At 37.7% G+C, this 24945-nt stretch overlaps 1 protein-coding gene across 1 annotated transcript in view; it reads left to right on the plus strand.

Moving 5' to 3' along the window:
* Positions 1 to 24945, plus strand: part of KITLG (KIT ligand) — a 57289-nt gene that overhangs the window by 18360 nt on the left and 13984 nt on the right. The window contains exons 2-6 of the mRNA XM_037390126.1: positions 8020 to 8133; positions 16690 to 16752; positions 21387 to 21566; positions 23430 to 23592; positions 24487 to 24582. Coding sequence (XP_037246023.1) covers positions 8020 to 8133; positions 16690 to 16752; positions 21387 to 21566; positions 23430 to 23592; positions 24487 to 24582 — 616 coding nt within the window. The remainder of the gene's footprint in view (positions 1 to 8019; positions 8134 to 16689; positions 16753 to 21386; positions 21567 to 23429; positions 23593 to 24486; positions 24583 to 24945) is intronic.

Consider the following 24945-nt stretch of genomic DNA (forward strand, 5'->3'; position numbering starts at 1 on the left):
TTTGGTGTAAGAATATTTTTTCCTGATGTTCTCTTTCCAGAGGGTCAAGCAAGAACTGAAAAATCTTCAGATTTATGATACAGTTTACTTTCTAGCAAAGTTTATGTGCACAAAAGAGTAAGAATACACTTAGCCTGTTTTACTTCACACTACAAATGAATTACTAGGGAGGACAGAGACATTTCATCATGTACATGAGTTTCATTTTATGGCAAGTAGCAAAATAGCTGACGTTTTCGCTGTTCCTGATTAATTATTATTATTATTATTAAATTTTATCAGTGCAATAGTTCTCCCAACCCAAATTCCATGTACTTTGTAGTAGATGGCAAGAATTAAAGATCCAGTACAGAATTTCTGTAGCAACTCTTACTCTGTTTCCTTTACTGGTGCTTGAAGGTCTAAGATTAAAAAAGTGTGGCTCTATATACATTTTCATTATAATTCAGAGGAATATTCAACACAGTAGCTTTTTTTTTTTTTGCACAAACTTGGCAAACAAGCAAGACATCTGAAACAGATCTTTAAAAATAATCTTTAATTAAGTATTTTACTTAAGAGAATGTCTTTTCATTCCCTGAAGAAGTCAGATCATCCACCTCCATACAGTGTGAGAATCTTGTCCTCCATGGCAAGATAATCTGCCTTCCCCTTTCAATTACTTAAAAATGCCTTTGGATTTATGCTAGAAAACTCTTTTGTAAGTTCCCAGGAGGGGGTGTGGGGGGGGGGGGAAAAAAAAAAAAAAAAGAGAACTTACTTCCTCTTTGGAGTTTGTGGGAGGTTTTGTTGAGTCAACTGTAGTCTAGTCTTCTGCGTATTTCCATTTTTATTGTGTAGGTATTTTAGATCTCAGTGTCTCTGTTAGCAGAACAACTAAATATTGGTCTTTGTCACTCTGGAGTGGGATAGAAAAATGTAAAATTGCAGTGCCAATTCTGGATGATTGTAATGGAACTTTACAAGGAGGGGAAAAAATATCTCCTGCCAGTACAGATATCCTAAGAAGACAGTGCTAAGTGCAGGACCTCTGAAGGTCCTTGTTACCTCTGTTTATGACTGAACAGGAAGTTTTCTTTCAAAATATGTGGGGTTTTTATTTTTAACCTTTCTTCCAATTGAAATGTTTCTGTCCATAAAACTCCTGGTTCTTTGCAGAAGCAGAATGCCCCCTGATGAGTGGTTATCAGTAAATATTCATTTGGATGCCATTAACACAAGTTCCAGAGGCAACATCCATATATAATTACCTGTCTCTTGGTAACTTCACTTCCCAGCGTTTGGGAACTGAACAAACTGGCTGTCATCCAGGACAGATTTAGGATGCATGGAAACTGCCTGAATCCCTGATTGTCAAGTGAGATTAGAGTGGACAAAATTTATTATGGATCAGATAACATTTTTAAGAAGCCAAAGCCAAGATTTTTAGAACAGCCAAATATTATACATTGGTATCCTTACAGGGATGGAAAAAAAGACAATTCACACATTAAATCCACTTTTTTGTAGTTTACTGAATGTAACTACAAAGTACCTGCATTACATTGAGTTGCAAGGCAATCTCTATATCAATTTGCACTACTTCTTGCTTATCATGTTCATTGTGGTTCCAGCTGAAACATGCAAACGAAACACAGCAGGAGTTTGGTTAGACCTTACCAAGTGCAACAATAGCACATTGGCTGGAGCAGACTGCTGCTTCTGTATCTGTCAAGGAGAGCTGGAAGGGGTAGAGGATGATAGCAGTTGGCCTGAGGGTGCATGAAATGAAGTTGGCATATAGTCTAAGCAGCTTCTTAGTTTTCCCAAGAGCCGGATGGTGGGAAAGAATAGTATGATTCATCATTTTCTCAGCACAGTAAGACCATGTATCTCAAACTTTTCTGCCTCAGGAAAAAGATGTGCACAACTCGGCAGAACTAGAGAGTGTTTTTTCCTTCCAGCTGAAGAAAAAGTAGTGAAGAAAACATAGTTCTGCATTAGCATTTAACAGGTTTGGGACTATTTCTATCCACTGACCTGAACAGAGTTATTTCTGATTGATTAACAGCATACCTTAGAAGGAAACATGGTCTATAAGCATCAGGATACAGCACAATTGGCTTTTCATTTGCACACGTGGCTTCTGGAGTCCAGCAAGTACTGTTTTAGCATTCTGCCACCAAACGGACAATTAGCTGAAAAATCCTGTTCCTGTAAGTTGTCATTAGTCATTCCAGAAGTCCCCCATGGGAAAGCAAGCAAGTGTGCAAAGGTTAGGGGGGAGAGGTTTTAGGGTTGGGATCATCATGGAAAGGCAAATACAGAATTGTCACAAAAATATCAAACAGCTGTGAAAGCAGCTTGCATGTTGAACTCATTTGAATGTAAGGGGCAATGGCACCTTTCCCTGCTTATGTTTGTAACAATAACTCAGCAATTTCCTTCCCCTTTACCCCAAGAAGTACCCTTGTATTATATATTTTAGATATTATATGCAGAACTGGGTAGAAGAGTATTCTGCATTTTGTAAATATCTGAATACATGTTCAAATAATTCATGTCTAAAGCACTCCAAATTTTAATCTGTAAGTGACCAGCATTTCTGTAGTCTTTGTTTAAATCAGAATCCAAATAAATCACTCTGATACTCCCTGACTAATTTTGTTTACTTTTATCATCCTTCTCCCTACTACTCATCATTGTTAAAAAAAAAAAGAAGAATAGTACCAGTCACTAGAAAAGTATGCATCTGCTTTTTGTAATCATAACAAAGCATGTAGGGTGTGATCCAGAGACTTTATGTGTTTCTCCCTGGCAGGGTGACTCACTGAACTGGAGTTAGACTCCATTTTGTTCAATGGACTGCCAAAAGGTTGTTCAGGAAAACTCACATGACGACTGGGGAGCTTCCCAGAAGTTAGGGTGCCCAGATGGAGGAGCATGTGCAAGAGGAGGATACACATAAATGTTCTGATGCCTGTGCAGTGAGCATGTTGGGGTATTTTTCCTCTACATAGTGGCTCGCCAGTGTAAAATGCATAGATGTTCTGCAAAATAAGGGTCAGGAATACCAGTGTACCCCCATTTCGTCTCTTCTGGCCAGGAAGCCATCATAGATGGGAAAGTACCTCTGGTGATAATTACAAGGTTGATGTCAGAGGAACAGATCCCAAGTCCCATGAGTTGGAATTACCTTGGTTAGAGGAAATTTAACCCCTGTCTGTCACTTGTTGACGAACACCCTAGCTGATAGGCTGTTGTATTTAGTGAGACTGGTGCTAGTCTTTTGAAGGACAGTGATGGGTGTACACTGGACTTAATGCTCCCACTACGTGTTATTCAGGGTTCACACAGTGGTTCCTCCAGCTACAATGAAGTTATTTCCTGAGAGCATGTAGGGACCTTTCCATTTCCAAATGTGCTTGCCAAAATACTTCACTGCTTCCAGAACTAGGTGGTCATGGGTGGGTGACTTTTCTTCCAAACTTGACTCAAAAATTTTTTGGAACTTGAGCAATATTTAGCATTTGAGCAGTATTTAGGCACAGCCATGTGGAATACTAAAGTTAGTGCTGTCATTTGCATGGGTGAAGGTATCACTAAATACCATGAAAATGGGAATTGGATTACATTCTGTATAAATGGTCTTTCATTTTAAGATTTTTCTATGCTGACGTAGGTTTTTTAATTGGCTAAAGACAATTCTTCCATGATTTTAATAATCTAGTTAGTTATTTAGCTGTGATAGAGATAATTAGACATATGAAAGAATTATTGTGCTTTTATGCTTCTCAAGGCTTTGTGGTTCAAAAAAATAATGCAAGAAATATCTTTTGTTGATACTTTTGTTTTCTTGAATCTTCTTACAAAAGACTTTTTAAAGCTTAAGTATGAACATTAAGTTAGCTATCCATGACTGTCCAGCTAATGTTGTCTATGGCAGAAGTCCACAAGCTGTGCCTCAGCAAAGCAGCATGCAAACACTGCCTGAGGAGCCAATATTGAGAGATGTTCCTATGCCAGCATTAGCAGAAGTGAAAGACAGATTTGGGAAGTCTGGCCCAGGGTGAATATTGTTCCACATTGCCAGGTAGCTCTGCTGCAGCCATGGCTTGGTTGTGGTTAATTGGATGATTTTCTCAAGAAACTGGGCTGAAAAGTTCCGTGGCTAACATGATTTGGATACAAGAAGTTTTGTAATGGAGAACTCATTCATCTGTGTAGTTACTATCTCTCCCTATGCTTGATGGCTGTTTGTGTTTTATTATTTGCCTTCCCCCACCCCCGGATAATTTCTCCCCACTTATGATTAGAATTCTTATCAGTACAATCTAGGTATTTGGAAATGTCCAGACTTTCCAATATTTGGCTTCTTTAGCAATGTGGTATTCCCCTTGCTGCTTTCCATTTGAGGAATTAGCTGCACATTAACAAACATGATAGAGTATCTTTGATAGCATACTGTGAAAAAGATGCTAAAGCATTCATTCAGCAGCCTTTGTCAACACTCCAGATCGTGAAGAACATAAATGAAAAAGTTGTTGATTTACAACTGAGAGGGTGGCCTTGAGCACATTGGATTGCTAGCTAAGCCTCTAAAATGGCGATAACTGAAATTATAGATGGTGGTTTATAAGCAATAGTAAGAATCATTTGCACAATGATTAAAAGTGTATCATTGAAATCTTTAATTTGAATTGTCCTTTCCAGTTTAGTGATTATTTTTTTCTCCCTTTCACAAAAGCAACTTAAATATTCATTATTTAAGAGACTTCAGAATATAAACCCAATTGAATAATTTCTGAGGCAAAAATAGGAAGCAGTCCTTGGCTATACAGGTCTGCCATATATCTTCAATTTAATGCTAGTAGATGGTATGTGAATAAATCCTGTGGCCAGCTTTGAAAATCCCGTTTTAGCTTTGAAGTAATTATATATGGAAATTTGTTACGAGTGCTGTGTGGGTTTTGTTTATGCTTAGTAAAGTGTAAAACTGGAATCTCTATTTATGAAGCTGTTGTTTAAGTTTCCCTTTTGTTCTGTCCTTGATTTAATTCAGTCTATTCGAGTTTTGCTCAAACAGCAGGTTTGGTCATTAATAAATAACACAAAAATAGCTTAGCTCTTTGATCTATACAGTCTTTATGTACAATGTGCCTGTAGGCTTGTGTGATATAAATATTTTGTAAGTGCAAATAATTAAAAGATTTTGGATAATAGGCATGTTGAAGCTAGCAGTATTTTAAAGATTTTCACTTCCTGTTGGATCACACAAGGAACAAATAAGCAAGAAAACCCTCACATAATTTCAAAATTTACAAATCATTTGTTTTTAATAGCAGTTATAAAACTTACTATCCTTTTAAATACTATTATTTACATAGGAAAAAGTCTAATCTTACTGATTTGCATAATTATAAAATGTGTAGTGATGTTAAGCTTCATATATGGGTTCTCTTTAGATCCAGACGTATGAAAACTGACAAGATGCATCAGAGTTCTGGTTTTATTTGGAATGTGCTTCTGCTTTTATTAATATTTACTCGGCTGGTTTGGCAAAAAAGTATTTCCAGTTAAACAGTTTTGTAACTTTTTGGATGACTAGAGTATTAGGTTAAACATTATCCTATTGACTGTGACACAAGTAGGAGAACAAATCCCATCTTCCTTTACATACTAGTCAATATTGAGGAACCCAATGAAGAAACCAGTGGTTTCTGGTGTGGACTCCATCTCCAAAGGACATGTCAGGGAAATGTCCCTGAACCCCAATGAGTGTAATTGCTAGTATACTGTTTAACTTTGAGGTTAGAATTTTTTAATTTTTTTTTAGTTCTTGAAAGCAGTATAATTAGTCCATTTTGGAGCTCATTGTCAACTTCTTGCCTTTTTTATAACAATTTTGTTTCAAAAATTGCAGTGGAGAAGTAGTCTGTTAACTTGAGGTCCCCTTTGATTTCCTTTGGAGCTTAAGTTAGGAGAGGGAGATGTTTTTCTGATCACTTAAAGCTAGTTCTTAAATAACTTTGAACTCTTATACACTGCAAGAAGCTCTCAAAGGTGCTTTCAGAGACCAGCAGCATCTTTGTTGCATCTCCCCAGAGCTTCATATATTTGTAACTGCAAAGCTTTTTGTAGCATAATATACAGAGGTTTTATAAGTACCTAATGTCAAGTTAAGTACTTATTCTCTGTTCTTCACACAGATAATAAATTATTCTCAATAATTATTTGTACAAATATTAAATCAAAAGTATTTCTAAATGCTGGTTATGTTGAATCAAGAGGCATTCTCAGAAGATGTGCTGCACCTTGGATATGTACTTAGAATATTTTTGATTTCTTTTTGTGTTAGTCTACCCATCATCACGATCCTGTACTGTCAGACACCACAGTTTAGGGAAAGTCAAGTGCAGGCGCCACTGAATCAGGCAGTCCTGGCTTGTCCCATCTGTAATGGGACATTTCTGCTGTCTCAGAAAGCTGGTCTGCCTGAAAAATAGCACAGAAAAAAAAAATGGAGTTTATCTGCCTGGTACAGCTGACTGAACCGTCTCACCAGTGCCAGTGCAAGAGGCAGGGGAAGGAGGCTTTCAGCAGCAGCACACACAGGTTTTACATGAATGAGTCAGGAAGACATATTCTAAGAAAGCAAATGAGCAGTTTTACTTGAAATGTAAGCTACATACAAGATTTAAGAAACAGGAGATACGAGAGAGGTTTACTTGTCATTTAACAGCTCTAGGTAGAGTGCCCAGCATTGTTCTGTCATGTTTATGTAGCTCCCAAGTGTTCTTTTTCATCATGCTTTCTTAGCCCCTCTAGGTTACTATAATGATACTTAATCTTTTAAATCTGTGATTTTTCTCTCTCTGCTTTCCTAGAGAGCTTCGTCTATGTTGTTTGATTTGCTTTGGTCTTAAATTGAAAGGTTGGATATCTTTTGAAGGCAAGGCTGGAGACAGGAGCACTCTACCTGTCACAGGGGAACAGACGGGGCTGAGATGCATCTTGATTTGTGCAAACGCCAATTCTGATCTCAGTCCCGCCCTCGTGGAGGCTCAGGAGCCTGCACAGGCAAATTCCATACTTGCACTAAATGTACATTGTCATCGGCTCTTGCTGACAGTCAGCTGGCACAAGAAGCTTCACAACCCAAGGCAACTTTTGATTATCCATAACTTAAATGCTTTAACATTCTGGAAATAAAGATCTGCAGCTCAAACTTGGCACAGGGCTCTGTGGGAAACCAGTGAAGCACAAGGAACACAGAAGGCAAGGAAGTTCAGCCAAGGAGACACCCAGGTGCATCACAGCTAGTTATGTGGTGCTTTTCTGGCTGAGTCTCACAAGCCTGTGTGAGTACATTGCATTGCTGTTCCTAATGGGATTTAGGATAGGACTGTAGTGCCAAAGCCAGGCTGCTGCTCCTGAGAGGCCAGAGCAGATCACTTAGAGAAAATGTATTTTATTGCTGCTTGAGATCTCAGTGTTTGGGCAGAGTCCAGTTGTGGTTTTGCGTGCTGTTTAAGTACCCGAATTTAATGGCTGTGATTATGAAGTCTCTCCTTTTATTTTGCTGTGGTCTGGTATCATTTTGTTCCTTACCAGCCATTACCACATTGGAGGCACAGGTTTATCACAATTTTGTATCGCAAATATCACAGGTGAATTACACGTATGTACTTAGCTTTATGTTGATAGTTAAGAATATTGCAGTTTGTCTCTTTCTTGTTGGTATCTGTAAACTTTGCAGAAAGTCACCTAAGCAGTATCCTGCACAAATAATCTGATGGCTCAATACCAGGCTTTTCATTATTACCCTAAAGGTACTCGCTTCCAGAAAAGATCAATTAAGTGCATTTGTGTGAATCCCTGCTGTGGAGATTATACTATAGTGGTATGAGTATGTCCTCATGAAAGATGAAGAGTATTGCTGCCCATAGAATTCATATATGAAAAACATTACTACATTAGACGTTGCTTACTTGGGGTTTCTTGTTTCTTTTTTTATCTTTTATTTTTTTTACTAAATAGACTTGGATTATCACCTGCTTTTGTCTTCAACTACTCCTACTTAATCCGCTTGTCAAAGCCCAGAATTCCTGCGGGAATCCAGTGACAGATGATGTGAATGACATTGAAAAATTGGTAAGTAGCTTTTATTTAAAATTATTCTTTATGTTAAACAATAATCAGTGGCTAATGGCACTTACATTTTTAAGCAAATTTTGCAAATCTGTATTAGAACCAGGGGAATAATTAAATAAAGAAATTAAAAAAATCCTTCAACATCTTTCATTTGAATAAAACAAAAACCTTTGTTGCAAAGACTGGGGAATAGTTTCAGAGTTCATTGAAGAGATGATCTTCTTGACCAAGCTAGAGTGTATGTACATAAATGTTTTCCTCCCTCCAGCTTCCATAAAAGCTCTCGAAAGTCTTGATTTCCTCAAACATTGTCTGGGATCAGATCGCTTCCCATGCAGATGAAAGATTATTGTCTTTTGTGTTACCAGTTTGCATGGAGCAGACTGGCAACAAACACAACTGAAATGAACCATAAGTCTTTACCTTAGGCTTATGGGAAACCTGTGCTATATATAAAAATAGTGTGATACTAGACATCATTGTAGCAATCCAGGCAATAATAATTGAACAGCTTTTACAGTCTTTAGGTAGGAGTGGGCTAACGCTCATTATGTTTCTCTCTCTACTTGCTGTACCTAGAAGTTTGTCTGAAGGACTCTTGGCTTCATATGAGAACTGAATTCATTTAAGTACATTTTAGCTGTTACTTCATTACACACTACATTAACTTGAAAAACTGCATCTTCTTGTGTGCAGTCAGTTGGTATTTAACTCCACTGAAGTCAGTGGTTATGCTAACTTGCAGTAGTGAAGGACCTAACACCAAAGGTTTTAAGAAATAATATATACTGAACACTTAACAAACATACCTTCATTTAAGTATTGAATTCAGCTGAAGATTTTGGCTTCATTACTGAAAAATGGCTGCAATACTAGCATTAATATTATTAAACACTTAATTTGGATACCCTTGCATTTGCTGCCAGTGCAGTGTTCTCCACTTGTTTTCATAGGCATTGTTATATACATTGGCACATGGTTTAAATCTCTGGGGGTGCTCTATACTTAAGTACTTAGTGCTTCACATTAGTCCCTTTAGGCAGAATCCTGAAGTATTAGCATGTTTATTCAAGATAATATTTCATCTCTTGAAAGAGTATTAAGTTTTGATTTAAACCTGTTGAAAGCATGACAGAGCAACAGAACTCCTATAATTCCTATGAGTGCTGTTGAAACTGTCTAGCACAAGGTTAGCAGTAGCTATATGTCAAATATGTATCCTCAGAAAAACTGTTTTAACTTTCCCTTTATTACAATTTAAACTTCAAGAATGTATAAATACCTGTTACAAAACTTTTCATGCGGCTTGAGCAATCACACTTTGCTTTTGAGATAAATTATGAAAGGAACCTATTATCATAAAAATTAAGTGATTCTTTAATTTGGCTGTGACTTCACATACTATGTTCCTACATCTTCCTCCAGACTAGTCTGGCAGCTGCTGTTCTTGCACATATATTCCTGCAGTACTGTGTTTCCATACCCCCACCCTCCTCCACATCTCCTCTTAGTTCTCCACATGCAGCATCGTTGCTAGTTCCCTCCCATGCCCCATAAGCATGATGCCTACCTGAGCAATGTTTTGAGCGCTTGCTGGATTTATATCCCCTTTTGCTTGGGCTGCTGGCTGGGCAGGAAGGGCTTTGTGTGGCAGCTGTTCTAGTGTATGTACAGAAGAAAACCTCTGGCAACTGTCCAGGTTGCACTGCACCTTGCTGCGGCCAAACCTAAGCAGAGTGGGGTAGAGCTGAGCTCCTCCAGACAGTCCTCGGTGAGGATGCTGTATGGTCCTTCTCCTGACTTACACCTATACTTTTCACATTTCTCTACCAGATGCAAAATTTGGGTGAAGTTAACTAGCATGTTCAAAGATATTTTGGGTTGGAGGAATAACAGAGAGATGCAGAAAAGACAAAGCACAGACACCTGGATTCTCTCTGTTTTGAGCTGTGCATCTGAGAATGTTCTGGCGAAAGTCTGTATCCCTGTTTTGTCTGTCTGTGTTAATATTTGTGGAAATAATTTCTATAAAGCCACTTGAGGACTGAAAGGATAACATGGAAATAAGTTTATTACCTTAAACTTAGTATAAGAACCCTTGGTTTCAATTAAACAAACTATATTGCAAGCTGGCCATTCTCTTTTGAAATGCTACACTATGACAACTTGACATTGAGAACAAAATGAAAAAAATATATATTATTAGGCTTAAATTACTTTAAAAACAAAATACCATTAGCTGACCGTGTGAATATGAGAAGGGAGAAATTCACAGAGAATACTGACTGATCACATTACTTTGCTAAAAGGTATGATTTGTTTATGCTATATGGACTCCAGCATGACGTTGCTTAAAAATATAGCTCAGGAGACCCTACAACTCTTACAAATTACTACAAAAGTTTTTGTACCACTTCTGCTTTTTGGAAACATAATATACTCATTGAATTATGCAATGATATTCTGATTGCTTACAGCTTCAAAATTAGACGTAGCACCCATAGGTGGTTGGATTCTTTATTGATCCTGTTGGCCTTTAAAAGTTTTATTTCTCCTCTAATCCAAAGAGTTTGTGCCAGTAGGACATAATGTCTGTATTAAATGTTCTCCCTTTTCACAGTGAGAACAAACTGTAGCACCAAGGATTTCACAGAAGCCACTGTTATGTGTACAGTTATTGCTCATTGTGGTGTTATCCACAAGCTCTATCACACTTGCTCAGAGTGGTATGACAGTTATTTTAAAGGCTTTATTCTTGACCATGCTGTCATGTTCTTTAAGCCCTTTTGTCCACAGTCATGAGGATAGTCCTGTATCTGTGTGCGATAAACTAGCCACTCAACAGTAGTACACAAGTCCCATCATTTAGCTTAGGATATTGACCTCTCTTCACAAATGCTCAGCCATCAGCTTAGATTCAATATTGCCTGAATCCTCCACTGAGGCAGATTATGATCTCTTCATTTCCCCCAATTGTTGGTCTTCCCTGGGCCTTTTCTCCTCACTGTAAAGGTATATCACCTTTCCCCCCCAGCCATTCAGGTCTATAACAAAGGTGTCCATTTTGGCTCTTGACACTTTACAGACCCTTGTAAGTTCACTTCTAAAACCTCCATGTTTTTTTCCTGTGATAACAGGAAAAAATTATTTTGTAGCTCTCTGTCCATACATATTCACTTTTCTTCCAAATCCTTGGTGAATAAAAATCCAATCTACAGAAATGTCTTTTTCTGGCTTCGACTTCTATAATTTTCCATTCTGTCTATTTGCTGCTCTGACCCTGTGTATCTACTTATTTCCTGCAAGCTGTTCCTCCTTTTATTTTTTATTATCAACAGCAAGCTTCTTGGTTTTGTCTTCAAAGACACCATTAACATTGCCTGTGATATCCTAACACATGCTGAGTTTGCTCTCTTGTCCTAGCTTCTTCTCATTATTTCCTTGGTATCTGTTACACTGTCTATGGCTGCAGGAAGGATGCTCTTTGATGAACTCCAGACAGATTGTCATGCTCTTCCTATCTCATGCTAAATTTTCTTTGTAGTGTGAATCCACGTCTCTTTCCTACTCTGTTCTTCCCTACCTCTACTGCAGTTCACCTACAGCTTGCAAAACAGTGCCACAATTCCCTAGCAAACTCTTTTGCCTGTAGCTTGATACAACCTAGCCTGCATTTATTTGGTTCAGGGCTTCTTGTTCCAAGTACTGTAATCACCTATATCACTGGTAGAAACCCCCTGAGCATGGTTGTGGTTGTCATCTGCTCGACTATATTGTATTCTAGGAATATGAGAATGTGCCTCCCTCAACACTTTCTGTGAATACAGACCAGGGATGTCTACTAAGCCTAAAAGCTATTGGAGAATAAATAAAGCATGCTGTGCAGTGCCTGAAAATGTGGGTCATTTGCCTAGTCAACTTTGTGCTGAGTAATAAATTGAGGACAGGTGTACGGTGTAACTCTTTTCAGTGGTGTTCATCTGGATCTTCACTAGCATCATACTAGACACGTACCGGAAGCTAGAAGTGGAAGAAAAGTTTCAGTAAGGTTTCTGAGCATTAATTAACCTAAGAGAAAACCAGACTGGTATCTGTTATACAAAAATTACTTGTATTTTCTGTAAGATTAAATTTATTCAAATCTTTATAACATAAGTTTTCATATGAAGTAAAATTATTTTAAGACACAAAGAACAATTGAACAATTGTATTATGTTTGTTTTTTAATTGTGAGAACTTTAAAAGAGCATAAATTCATACCTATAGGGAACAAAAGTATTTAGAGAGTATTAATTCTGCATTACTAATCACTTGAACTCCTGCTTGTTTTTTAATGAAGATGTCTGGAGGGGAACACATTACTTGATGAACAAATGTTCCGTATTATGAAACTGTAATTGCAGCACCTGTCAATAAAGCCTGTCCCCATTGTTCTTTTCAGCACAGTAAGTCAGCAGAAAGCTGCATTGCTGTAATTGTGATTCTGATTTTGCATAAGGATTAGGACTCTCTTGTATATATGTTTGTTAAATATGAACAGCAAACCTACATATAAGTATAATTTTTACTGCACAGCTCAGTATGTAAAGAATGTAACTGCGTATTTTGGTTTCATCCATTAACAAAATCTAAGGCACTCACCTCTTGTTCCTTGTATGTACTTCTTTAAAGCAATTTTTTTCTTTTGAATGTTGGAAGCCCAAACAATAGCCAGCACTTACTGACCAAGTTGCTAGTTCAAGACATGCTGTTTCAAACACTTTGCCTTCACATTGCATCTTTGCTGTAAATGTGTACTTTACACTCTTTGCAACATTTGATATTTATTTTTAAATGGATTTAACTCTCCTGAGAGAAAGGGTTATAAAAAATGATCCAGTGTTGTTATCCTGCAAATAATCTGCCACTATGGCTGTAAGAAGTGTGAACGGAAATCGTTAGCATGTTGTCTTAAGCCACATGATGAGGATTTTATTAACTGCTTGATTAGCAGATGAGATAGAGTAGATTGCAGAGATGATGGACAGAAAGGGGAAGCTCCTGCAGGAAAAGAAAAGCCAAGGATGTAAAGAAGAGAGATGCAGAAGTATTAAAGAGTAGGAAAAGGGGGATGACTGAGAGAAATGGGTGGTAGAAATGGTAGCCAAAAGAGAAGTATGGTTTTCCCATCATATGCCTCAGAGTAGAAGAGAAATCACTGACAATGGTAAACAGTAATTTTTTTACTTTATTAGATTACCTCATTTTTTATCTGGGTATAAAAAATAATGATATCCATGCTTGTCTTCTTAAAATGTTCAGAAGTTACAATAAAGAGAATTTCCAAGCGCAGCAGCTCTCATTTCAGTGCACTTGGCTGCAGATTGAGGTCATCTTTATTATATTCTGCTGTTGCAATAAAGGAGTAGTTTATGGAACTCAAATCACTTTCACAAGAACCCTATTTCATCTCCCCCTCTACGTGACCATGCGCATATTTTAAAAGTATATTTGGGTTATCCAATGTTAATAGTGATGTATTAAATATTAAGACCTCTCTATGTCAAAAGGAATCTTATATTTCCCAGTTTGAGATTTTATTACAACTGGGAATATAGCACCTAATGTGGATTTTATATGGATTTGAAGACATGCATCTAGATTCAGTGTTCTTCACCTCTTCTCAGAGCCTGATAAGATTTCTACAACCACACACCCCCACTAAATCAGAGAAACTTTTTTTGACATTTTAATTGCAATGCAGAGTTCTTTTAGTTCTATACATTACTTTCCAAGATTATCAGTTGACGTTCTTTATAATCATCAGAACTGCTACTTTTGTCTAAACCAAGGTAAATCATGCAGGCAGGTGTTTTGTTGCCCCAAAACAGGTCACTGTACTGAAGGAATGGAACACAGGAACCGAAAAAGCCATTCCAGGACTCAGGGAGTTTCAAAAGACAGTCCCTTCCTATTCCACTTTGCTCAGGCAGTCTAGAGCAGTCTTGGCTGCTCCTTGTTGGGAGCCGCAGCAGTCAGGCACCCAGCACAGAGCAGGTATGCAGCATCCTTTCTGTCCTTTCAGAATCATTTCAGCAGCTGAAAACCAAGTGGTTGGTTTGGATCGTAGTCTTGGTGGTTAGCCTTCACTGAAATGTCAAGATTTGTTTCAGCAAAGCAAGAGAGTACAAAATGCACAGATTTAGTACAAACATATCCTTCACTCTTACATCAAAGGCTTTACCCTATTTTATGTGCATGAGTTGGGAAGTCCAACTGGGACACAAGTGTAACTCCCTCACTTTGACTGAGCTCCATCATTTACCATCAGCAGAGCATCTGGCATGTGGAATTTCATCAATACAAGTTTAACAAGTTATTTTGTCTTGAGGCAGGGCATATATTTTGTGTTTGACACCTCCCCCCCCCCCCCCCCCCCAGCCGTGTCTTGAGGCAGGGCATATATTTTGTGTTTGACACCTTCCCCACCCCCCCCACGCCCCCGCCCGTGATCTTCCTTTTTAGTAGTAAATTCAAAAAATCCTTAAATATCCTTTCTGATTCACAATCTGTCAAGGAGAAAAATATCTGAGGCTGAGCTGTATTCTCCAGCTTTGTTTGAGAAGCTGTAAGAACTCTTGGGCAGTTAAATTTTTTTAACTGTGCATGAAAAGTGCTTGACAGGCTCTGATGCCGGTAAAGTAGATTGTATACATAATGCATATCAACTCTTGTAGTGTTCGTTGATTTGGAACAAATTTAATCTTCCAGTGACCTTTCTTAAAGAACAGTGCTTTTGCTGACATTGCTAAGTATTGAATCCCTCTAGAGTGAGTATGGGAAACTTTGCACATACAGTAGCATCTTCACTATCCTTGCTGCTTGAAGTGCTGCTAATCCTACCTCTCTAAGCACGCAAAGGGAGCCGGAAAAGAAACTGCATTACCTATTAATGTGTCATGATGTCAGGGTGTTTTTAGAGGAAGGAAAAAAATACACAAAAAATTACAGGTGAGGATTTAGAATAATTCAGATGCTCTGAAGAAAGAACAAATGTATTGCAATATTTTTCAGTGTTTATAGCATCTTGCATTAACTCCCCAAAGTGCCAGGTAAATAGAATTGATATAGAGAATTTTAGTGGAACTTCAGCAACTACTTCTTTGAGAATGTGTAGGTATAAAAATAAAAAATAAAATTGATCAACGGAAAGGAATTTACCAGGATCATTTGTATAAAACTATTTTAAAGCTGTAGGAGAAAGGTAGATGTCACTGAACTGAAAGGTTGTGGCTCAGCCCACATTGTAAATGAAAAAAATGTTTGGAATTCACTAGTGACTGACTGTGCATAAGTATTGTCCTTGATAATTTCTAAACCCACAACATTTTGAAATTGCTGTTCTAATTTTTAATTGAAACTAAACTTTAATTAACAAAAAAATGTTCTGTTGCGTCAAACAAAATACTACCTAAAAACTGCACAGGGAAAAAAATATAATCCCTGTGTTGGTTGCTATAGCAACAGAATCAAAAGCAGCCATAATAGAATGATCTTTAACCCAAAGAAGTAGAAACGCTTTGCTGAACAAAGTATAGATTCTGGCTCATCAAAGGAAATATGTATGTGGTTACTGTCTTTTGACTAAATGGATTTCAAACCAAGGATGAGCAGTATCAATTGAACCTTTCACTGATACAAAAGAAAATACATTTGCTGTATCACTAAGCATCAGGGTATTGGTAAACCTTTTGAAAAAAGTACTGCAAGAGATTGGGGATCATGGCAGCATCTCCCTCTTCATCTCCCCACTCACCACATTCCCCAGCTGATCAACCACGTCTCACAGTAGTGTTGGATCCCATTTGCGGCAGATTGCATTGTATAATTCACTGAGAACCCTTCTTCTACTCCGTGCTTTTGCTTCAGCACGCCCCATACTCACCCACATCTGCAAAACCATGCTCATCTTAACATGTGGAGAAGCTCTCCTTTGCCCCAGGACATTGCTATGATATAATTACATTGCTCATCATTAGTAAGAGGCACAGCTTCAAAGCTAAAGTTGTGCTCAAGTGTTCTGACCTGGTACAGAACTAAGCACAAGGCAGACAACTATTTCTTTAGGTTCAAATGCCTGCTGAAGTTGGAAATTATTTGAAGGAAAAGGGCTTAGAGACTACTGGGTCCTCTACTGTTGGAGTGGTTGGGGTTGCATAGGAATTGTCATGGAAACACTTCAAGGCATGTCATTAAAAGACAAAAATGCAGTGGAGGTTCTGCAGTAATAAATAACGTCAGATCACTTTTTCTCACCACATTACTGACTTTAATTCTGTGGGGAAATGGTAGCATTGAACATGATCAGATTGGAGCTGGGTATGTTACAGAGGTGTGGAAAGATGCTTCACTTGTGAGCAAATAAGAGTCAATAGTAGTTCCACAGGACACTGAATATGTAAGCTTTTGCACCTGGTAGGTTACTGAAAATTTGTGTTGAATATTGAATGCAGTGATGGAAAATAAGTCTTACTTTGTGTGGTCAGTAATAACATATCATTATCTGTTCTGTTGTAGGTTGGAAATCTCCCAAATGATTATATGATAACTCTTAAATATGTCCCGAAGATGGATAGTCTGGTATGTACAACCACTTCAAGTTTATCCCAATAAAATAGCCCACTGGGACCAGTGATGGCCATATCGTTTTGTACCTAGTCCTGTGGCTTAGTCAGTTACAGTTAAATACTGGGTATTTCACTTTTGATACACTTCTCAAATATTCATTTAAAAGAAAGGTAGAGATTCCTGCAGTCACTTAGAACCTTTTTAATTACAGGAAACTTAGAAAAATGTTTCTTCGTAATGAGTTTTTTAACATTTTCTCTGGAAAAAGTCAAACTATGGTATTATTTCATCAAGTCATTGGAAAATTGTTGCTTTCTTAAAGAAGCAGTTTCTTTCTAATTGTACTTTGGTATGTACTATAGCATGTCCTTTTCATTTCAGCAGTGGAAATGCCTTTAAAGCACAGCAAATACAGAGATCCCGAGAGAACCCTAAGTTCAGCAAATGGTCACATCAGTAACTAAACAAATTGGTAGAAAGTGAGGACATTATTTGGTTCAAACATGCTTTGTATGATTCTTTCTATATAATCCCATAGTTAATACACAGAACATACTTTCTTTAGTTTTAAAACATTTTGTATTAAAAACTTTTTCATATTATCTTATTGCTTACTCTACTAAGTATTTTTGATCTTTTTGCTTAATTTTAAAAACATATTTTTAGAATGATGCATTGAAAATGCTCTCTTGGTTGTTGCATACAGTGCAAGAAAAAGGAGAGAAGGGAACAAAGTGAAAGCAGAAATTATGCTGAATGCTATACTGTACTATATTGTTTTAAGGAAACTAAAAAAGCAAGAAAAGGACTAGTTTGTCCGTTAAACTGAACAATATTGTGCCTGTCTTGAGAATGATTCATTGTACACAATCATCAGTCATTGTATTTCATCTCATAGATGTAAGAAGTTGGGTTTGTGTCTGTACAGTTTTCATTATGAAAACCCAACTTGTGTGTGATAAACATATAAAAATGCATCCTATCCTAGCACTGTAACAAATCTAGCAATATTTTCTGTTAATACTGGAGAACGATGCCAGAAGCAACATTTCTCAGTCCTGAATAACAAGATGGCTGGAGAAAAAAAGAGGCTGTGGGATAGTGAAGGGCCCCGAGCTGTGAAGTTACAAGGTATTATGGCAGATCTGGCCATAATGTTTTTAAAGGTTTTGTTGGAAACTTGAGGCTTTTACTAAAAGTTAGAGTACTGTAGAAAACCCAGTTTAATCTTGATTCTTTAGACAGAAAAACTCTGCAAACAAATGCTTTGGAAGTTGGGTACTAGATCCCCTATAATATAATTAAAACTAATGGAAAATTTTCAATTTCTGAAAATAGCCAATATCCAGAGAAAAAGGAAGTGTAACTAGCTGCCACCATCCCCTGACTGTGGTGCTTTTTGAAATTCATTTATTTTGGTGCCTGATGTAATGAGATTCACGTCTGTGGAGGACAGTCGTAGCCTGAGCGCTGCTCCCCAGCCTCCAGGATGAGCGTGGCAGCTGATGGGCGAGAGCCAGACTGGATCGAGACTCTTCCCTCCACTGCACTCCTGGGGAGTCTGGCACTGCAGTTGAAGGTGGCCAGGGAGCCTGCTTGACCAATGAGTCCTGATTGTTCTCACTGCTTAACTCTGACCTCACCCTGTGGTTTAGTTTCGGCTGCCAGTACAGTTTCTTTTCTGTAGTTTAAATGCCATGCCGTCTTGCCGCATCATACCCAGAAACACAGATCCAGTTTACATTTACAACAAGCAGCCAAGAAATAAATGGTGAAGTGCAGAGCTGGGATTTCCATATTCCCTTTGCTCATACACCACTTTCAGTCATGGTGATGGAAGGTGCAGTTCTTGGCCACATGCCTTTGCAGGAGGAAGTATTGGGGGTGTTCATATCACAATTTGCCAAATTCCTCTCTGGTGATTGCAGGTTGCGTTATACATACCACAGCAAAGGCTGACTGAATAAAGTAGGTTTTGCTCTGGGTTCTACAAGGTCCCTGCAAGCTGGAATCCCACAGCTTTGCATAAGGCGAATGCCCTTTGTTCAGCTCTGAAAGGATTGAAACGGTGCCCTGCAATTTTTTTACGATAGATTTTAATCTTTAGTGTGTGTGTGAAGTGGGAGATGTACCCAAGATAGCAAGCCTCAAATGTAGATGACTAAAGGTAGGAAGGCAGGGTGAATGCAAAGCAGACGGGAAGCCAGTGTAGTGCACCTAACAGGAACAGACTGACCCGATCCATTAAAAAGAAGAGTTGTTGCATTATGCACTAGCTCAAGACGTCTGAGTGGCTTAAAAGTAGTCTCTCATAGAGTGAACTGTGTATCTAACCTGAAGGTTAAAAGACAGAGATGACAGCAGCAGGAGCTGAACTCAGAAGACGAGATAGATACCTTTCAAACTTTTAGATAGGTGTAGAAAGAAAAAGCTAAATGTGGACTACCTGGGAGTACAAAGGAAGTCAGGTTTGCAGTTGCCCTGAAGTGTAAACCTTGGTCAAAGTTTACACAAAAAAGCAGAGTTAAACCTCCATTTCTCCTTGCAGACAACATCACATTTCTCAATTTCAGCAGTTTCATCCCTGCATTTGGTAGGTATTGAGATAGCAAGTGATTGCACAGCTTGATATTACTGAAAAGAAAACTTAAAGCGCTCATGAAATACAGCTTTGTGGGTCAGAACGGTTCAGTCAGAGGAGACTCCCACGCACATGCTAAACCACGGGAGCAACAAAATAGACTCCCTGCTGGAATCACCAAATGCTTACTAGGAGAAGCAGCAAGCTTTTGCTAATCCCTGCCAGAAGAAAGTGCATACCCACAAAAACCTCAGAGGAAAAGGGTTTCCAGGTTTGCAGTTTGGGGAATCACAGCTGTTCTGTCTCCATGTTCCTACACCAAAGCAGAGGAAAATGCATTATCTGTCTTGTGAGGGCAAGGGGATGTGGCACAACGCGTGCTGCTAGAACGAAGTACGTTTCAACAAGCTTTCTCTGTTTTATTTGCTACTGTCTCTCCCTTTCCCTTTGTGCTTGAAGGAAAACAGGGAAATAGAATCAAGCCAAACACCATTCATTTCACATTCTGTTTAATTCTTTTTTAAGTCATTGATGAGATAATTACAAATGGTGATAATGCTGACTTGCTGCTTGTTATCGGTGTGTGAGTTATACACAAAAATGAAAAGCCAGGTGGAGCTGGACAATGTATTTGCATTTGGTTCTCTAAACATGGATGCTTGATAGTCTGGTTAGTCTTTGAAAGCGTGAAGTGTGTTTTACCTCATCAAAAACGTTTACACATTGAGACAGAACATCTATGTTGAGAAAGTCATTTGTTGCTGAGTGATGATATTGATAGTAGTGGATAAATTATTATTATTTTTTTAATAAAGAATCTGTATGCAGGTTTATTGCAGAAATTGAGTAAAATGAGACTAAACTGAGAAGCAGATACATCACCAAACATTTACTGTACATTACAGAAGGTGGAGTGGGTGGATTCAGTGGATGGTGCCCACCCACTAGGAAACAATTGGAAACTGGTTTAGTGATACTGAGAGTACTTTGGGACTGCTGGGCCAAGATCTTCATAGCTGGCAGGCTTTAATGTTGCTGAGACATTTTTAACCATTGAAAAAATAGCTTCTCATATGGAATAAATTCTCGTAACACTTACCATTAAAAATTCAGCATTTATTAGGAAGGGATTTCCAGGTATATGTTGCAGTATGACTAACGCATTACCTGTATTTTTGCAGACCTATATATTAACTTAGGGTTTTTCCTGGACTGGGTGGCATTTTTATTTACTTGGCTACTCTTATGTAAATCTAAGTACAGGAAGTTAATGGCTGCCTCTAAGGCAGCAAGGTGAATGACGGTGTTTCAGTCACTTGAACAGCTGTACAAACTTTATCTGCAAACTAATTGCATAGTTGTTGGTGAAAGGATTTGAACTCTATTCCACTGGCGCAGATGTGGCAGATACTGTGACAAGCTGTGCAGAACCCTTTTGTTGGCAAAAGCTCAGGAAAAGAAAAACTCTTAGATCTAGAAACTGTTCTCAGGAATGGCATTTAGAGAAGGAGTTGGCTAAGCTAACTAGTTTAAAGGTGAATAAAAGCATACATGGATTTCATGCAAAATGTTTACGGAAATTTTCCTCAGAAGAGATTTAAATCAAGGATCTTTGGGGTTCACTGAGTCATGTAGGGTAACAATAATAAAATGAAAACTGCGATTGGTTTAAAGAAAGTCTGGAGAAAATTGTTAAAGCAGTAGTTATTAAAAAAAAAAAAGAGTAGGTTAATGAAATCATGGACTGGGGTTCATAGTAGTATGTCCCAAGGCTCAAATTCTGAACACACTGATGCTTAGCATTCATTAAGAATTTAATGAAGGGATGGCATCTAACAGACAACCATAAATATGTTAGTATCAGCGAGAATAGAAATTTTACCAAAAGGACTGAGGAGAAAGTTGGCCACACTAAAGACAAATTTTAATTTAGACTTTCAAGATAATTTAAATGGGAAAGAACAATCTAATCTACTTTTGCACATTGAGCTGCTTAACCAGTTTTTGCAAAAACTGGTTCTAATATTTAATCTGCCTCTCTGTTTCTCTTTTTATCTCCTGACAGCCTAATCACTGCTGGTTGCATTTGATGGTGCCTGAATTTTCAAGAAGTCTACATAATCTTCTCCAGAAATTTTCAGATATTTCAGATATGTCTGATGTTTTAAGCAATTATTCAATCATCAATAATCTCACAAGGATAATTAATGATCTTATGGCATGCCTAGCTTTTGATAAAAATAAGGTATTCCTATATGGAGTTTCTACTTGTACGCTGGATATTTTTATTTGAACTTCCTTTTGCACCGTACTCAGTAGTAGTTTAAAAGTTTCCAAAGCTACATTAGATTTGTTCTCATTTCTATTCCTGTATATCAGAAATCATACTTTGTTTATAAGTGCACTGGGTAAACTGTGCTAATGTTGGCTATTTGTTATCTCATATTTCAAAGGAAAGTGGCTTACAAGGGATTACAGTATATACAATGACCTGTATACAGTTATTTAAGTAGTCAAAAATGTAACTGTCATCTTTAGGGTCATTAATTCATTCTGGTTTGTTTGAAACTGGCAGAAATCTTTCTTGTGCATTCAGCTTAAATTATTCATTTTGCTAGTGATACTAATTTAAATTTAAAGATGATGTTGTTGAAGTTATTAATATATTGTTAGTATGTATCACAGTGTGTGAAGCTCTGAAAGCTTCACCATGGTTTAATGAACTCTTTTATACAAAGACACAGCAAAGACTAGAGGATACCAGCCTATTTCCATGTGTTTCTGGATTCCAACAGCAGCTGGAAGGATTCCAGGAGTCTCACTCAAGAGACGTCTGATTTTCTTGTGTGAAAATGATGGGGGAATAAAAAATTAACTTTATAATCCCTTACCCAGCTCTAACCAGTCTATCATTAATTAAAATTAAGTTTTGTAGTGAAAAGTTTGGTCCCACTAAATAAAATGGGCAAAATCTATCATGTTATTTAGGGCAAGGATTTAATCTCCTGTATATGTTTATTTTTGCTAAGTAAGTCCTTAGCTATTATAATTGCACCTTTTAAACATCCAGAATTAATCAAATGAATTAAAACACTCAATCTTATTTAGAGTGGCATAACCTTGTAACCCTGCCATATATAGGCATTAGATTGCTAAGAGTTTTTAGACATTCTCTACTTTTCCATTTCAAACTGAATTCTGTCCAATCTTTATTGTATCTCTTTCTTTTCTTTCTATTCTTGTTCTGATGCTTCAAAGAACCCAGCTGGTATATGGCTGGGGAAGAAGAATTTTATTTTGTAGAATGAAGAAGTAAACATTAAACATAAAATAATTTTTGAGCCAAAACCAGGAAGTTTTTCTTTGTACATATTTAACATATGTTCTTACCACTGTCCTCCTTCATGGGAGTACAGAGTAACTAACCTCAGGCCAAATTCGACCCACTGGCATAAGAAACAGTTGTTAGGAAAGCCAGTCAGGTGGGAAAAAAAAAAAACCACAAAAACCGAAAAGAAGATAACCATCAATGTTCTTAATACGGATCTTAATCTTGTGATTTAGTCTGGCATAACACACTTGTCTGTTAGACCTGAGTGATTTGGCTTCCTTGTTTATAGTCCTGCTCTTATTTTTAGGTACATTATCAGGCATCTCAGCCTGCTTCTGTGCTGTAACATATCCCACCTATTGTGTTCTGTTCCCTGTACTTTTATGACAATAGCTATGATTGTGTTGTGTTCCTGTGTTCAGATTAAAAGGATCATGTGGAACATTGCAAAGTGATGTGAAATCAGGGTGACTTTTTTAATGAGGGAAATAAAAAAAGTCTCTTAGTTTTCAGCAAAGGATGCAGACTGCCTTTCATTCCTTGGCATTTTTACAACGCTGGATTAATAATTTATTTCTACTTGCAAAGCTAATTTGGAATCCTTAGATCAGAGGTCTTGTATGTTTTATGAAGGTCGTATACAGCAAATCTGGTCATTTTTGGGTTAAAAATTAAAACCATTTTGTGTCATCTTTGGATATTTTCATTATCTGTTGAAGTGCTAAATGAGCCTCTCTCTTGACCTTCTTTCAAGCTGAATTCTATATTTTACCCTAGGATTTTGTAAAAGAAAATGGTCATCTTTATGAAGAAGGTCGCTTCATTCCTGAGGATTTTTTTAGGCACTTCAATAGTACCATTGAGGTCTACAAGGAGTTTGCAGACACATTGTATAAGAATGACTGCATTCTGCCTTCAACAGTAGAAACACCAGAAAATGGTAAGATGGCTGCCATTTTGGGGAACAGACTCTAAGTAGGTATAAAATGGGTGATTTTCCTTTGATTTCAGAGATGCTAAGGTTCTGATGCTGTACCTCCATGTCTCCTTTTTACTGCCAGTTAAAATTACTACCAATACCGCAGCTTGTGTTTCTGTTCTAAGTTGAGTTCTATCTGGCAGTAAAACTAGTGCCATCATTCCTAGTGAAATCATTACTTAATATAATCCAAATAATCTCACAATATGCCTGCTCTGTTTCTTTTCATCCCAAATATATCCTGTATCATCTTTTTACATTGTTCTTCTTATCTTCCATTAATGCTCTATTCAATTTTTATAAGGCAGTAAAGGAGCCTAAGATTGCACTACTGAAAGGATAGGAAGCTAGGACAAGTTGTAAATTGCAGCAGCTTCCACTCACCTCTGAATTCATCCCACTCCTCCTGAAAAGGGCCATGTTTAGTTCATTTAAAAATTTAACAAGTTCAAGTCAGGCTCCTGCAGATCATTCTCATCCTTCCAGTAAATGGAGGTTTTGTATTCTCTTTTCTTTTTCTCTCTCTAGTGGCAGCCATTAGCTTTTTAATTAGGGCAATGTATCCAGTTGCACAGTTACACCAGTAGTAACTAGTAGATCACTGCCATAACCTAGGAATTTCTTCAAAGCAATTGTTCTTCCAGAATAGCTACTCAGCAGCAGCTCAGTGTGTAGATATATCTGCCTCTTAATAAGACTGCTTTTTTTGGCTTAATCCACTTTGTAAACAGCCCTGTGGCCAGATTTTGAAAACAGCCCTATAGCCACATCAGAGGAGCCCTATAGCCCATCATCTTATATAAAGGGAACTGTATTTTAAGTTACATAATGCTGACACACTCATTTTCTATTTAGATTCCAGAGTCGCTGTCACAAAAACATTTTTGTTTCCTCCTGTTGCTGCCAGCTCCCTTAGGAATGACAGCATTGGCAGTAACACTAACAGTAACAGTAAGTACAAGTGATTGAATTAATATATGTGTCTCCATTTTGTTCTGGTAGCTGGCTGTTACAAGAGCGCAGAGGAAAAGAATGTCATTAATTGTGCAAATTAATGGGAAGTTACTTGTGCCTGATGGTGTACCATGTGTTTCTCAGCTGTCATACTGAAATGCAATGAACTTATCTAATCAAAATTTAGAGACGCTATCAAGTTACAGTGATGTGACAGCTCTCTACAATTTGAAGAGGGCAAGTCTCTTCGTTTTGGCTGTCATGAGGTCTCGCTAGTCATACAGCCTCAGCAGACTTGGCTGTCCCAGACACCTCGTTTGAACTCTCAGAAAAGGAAGTTGCTCCAAATGAACAGAATAG

This window comes from Falco rusticolus, chromosome 5 (assembly GCF_015220075.1).
Source record: "Falco rusticolus isolate bFalRus1 chromosome 5, bFalRus1.pri, whole genome shotgun sequence".
In the NCBI taxonomy this organism is placed as follows: Eukaryota; Metazoa; Chordata; class Aves; order Falconiformes; family Falconidae; genus Falco; species Falco rusticolus.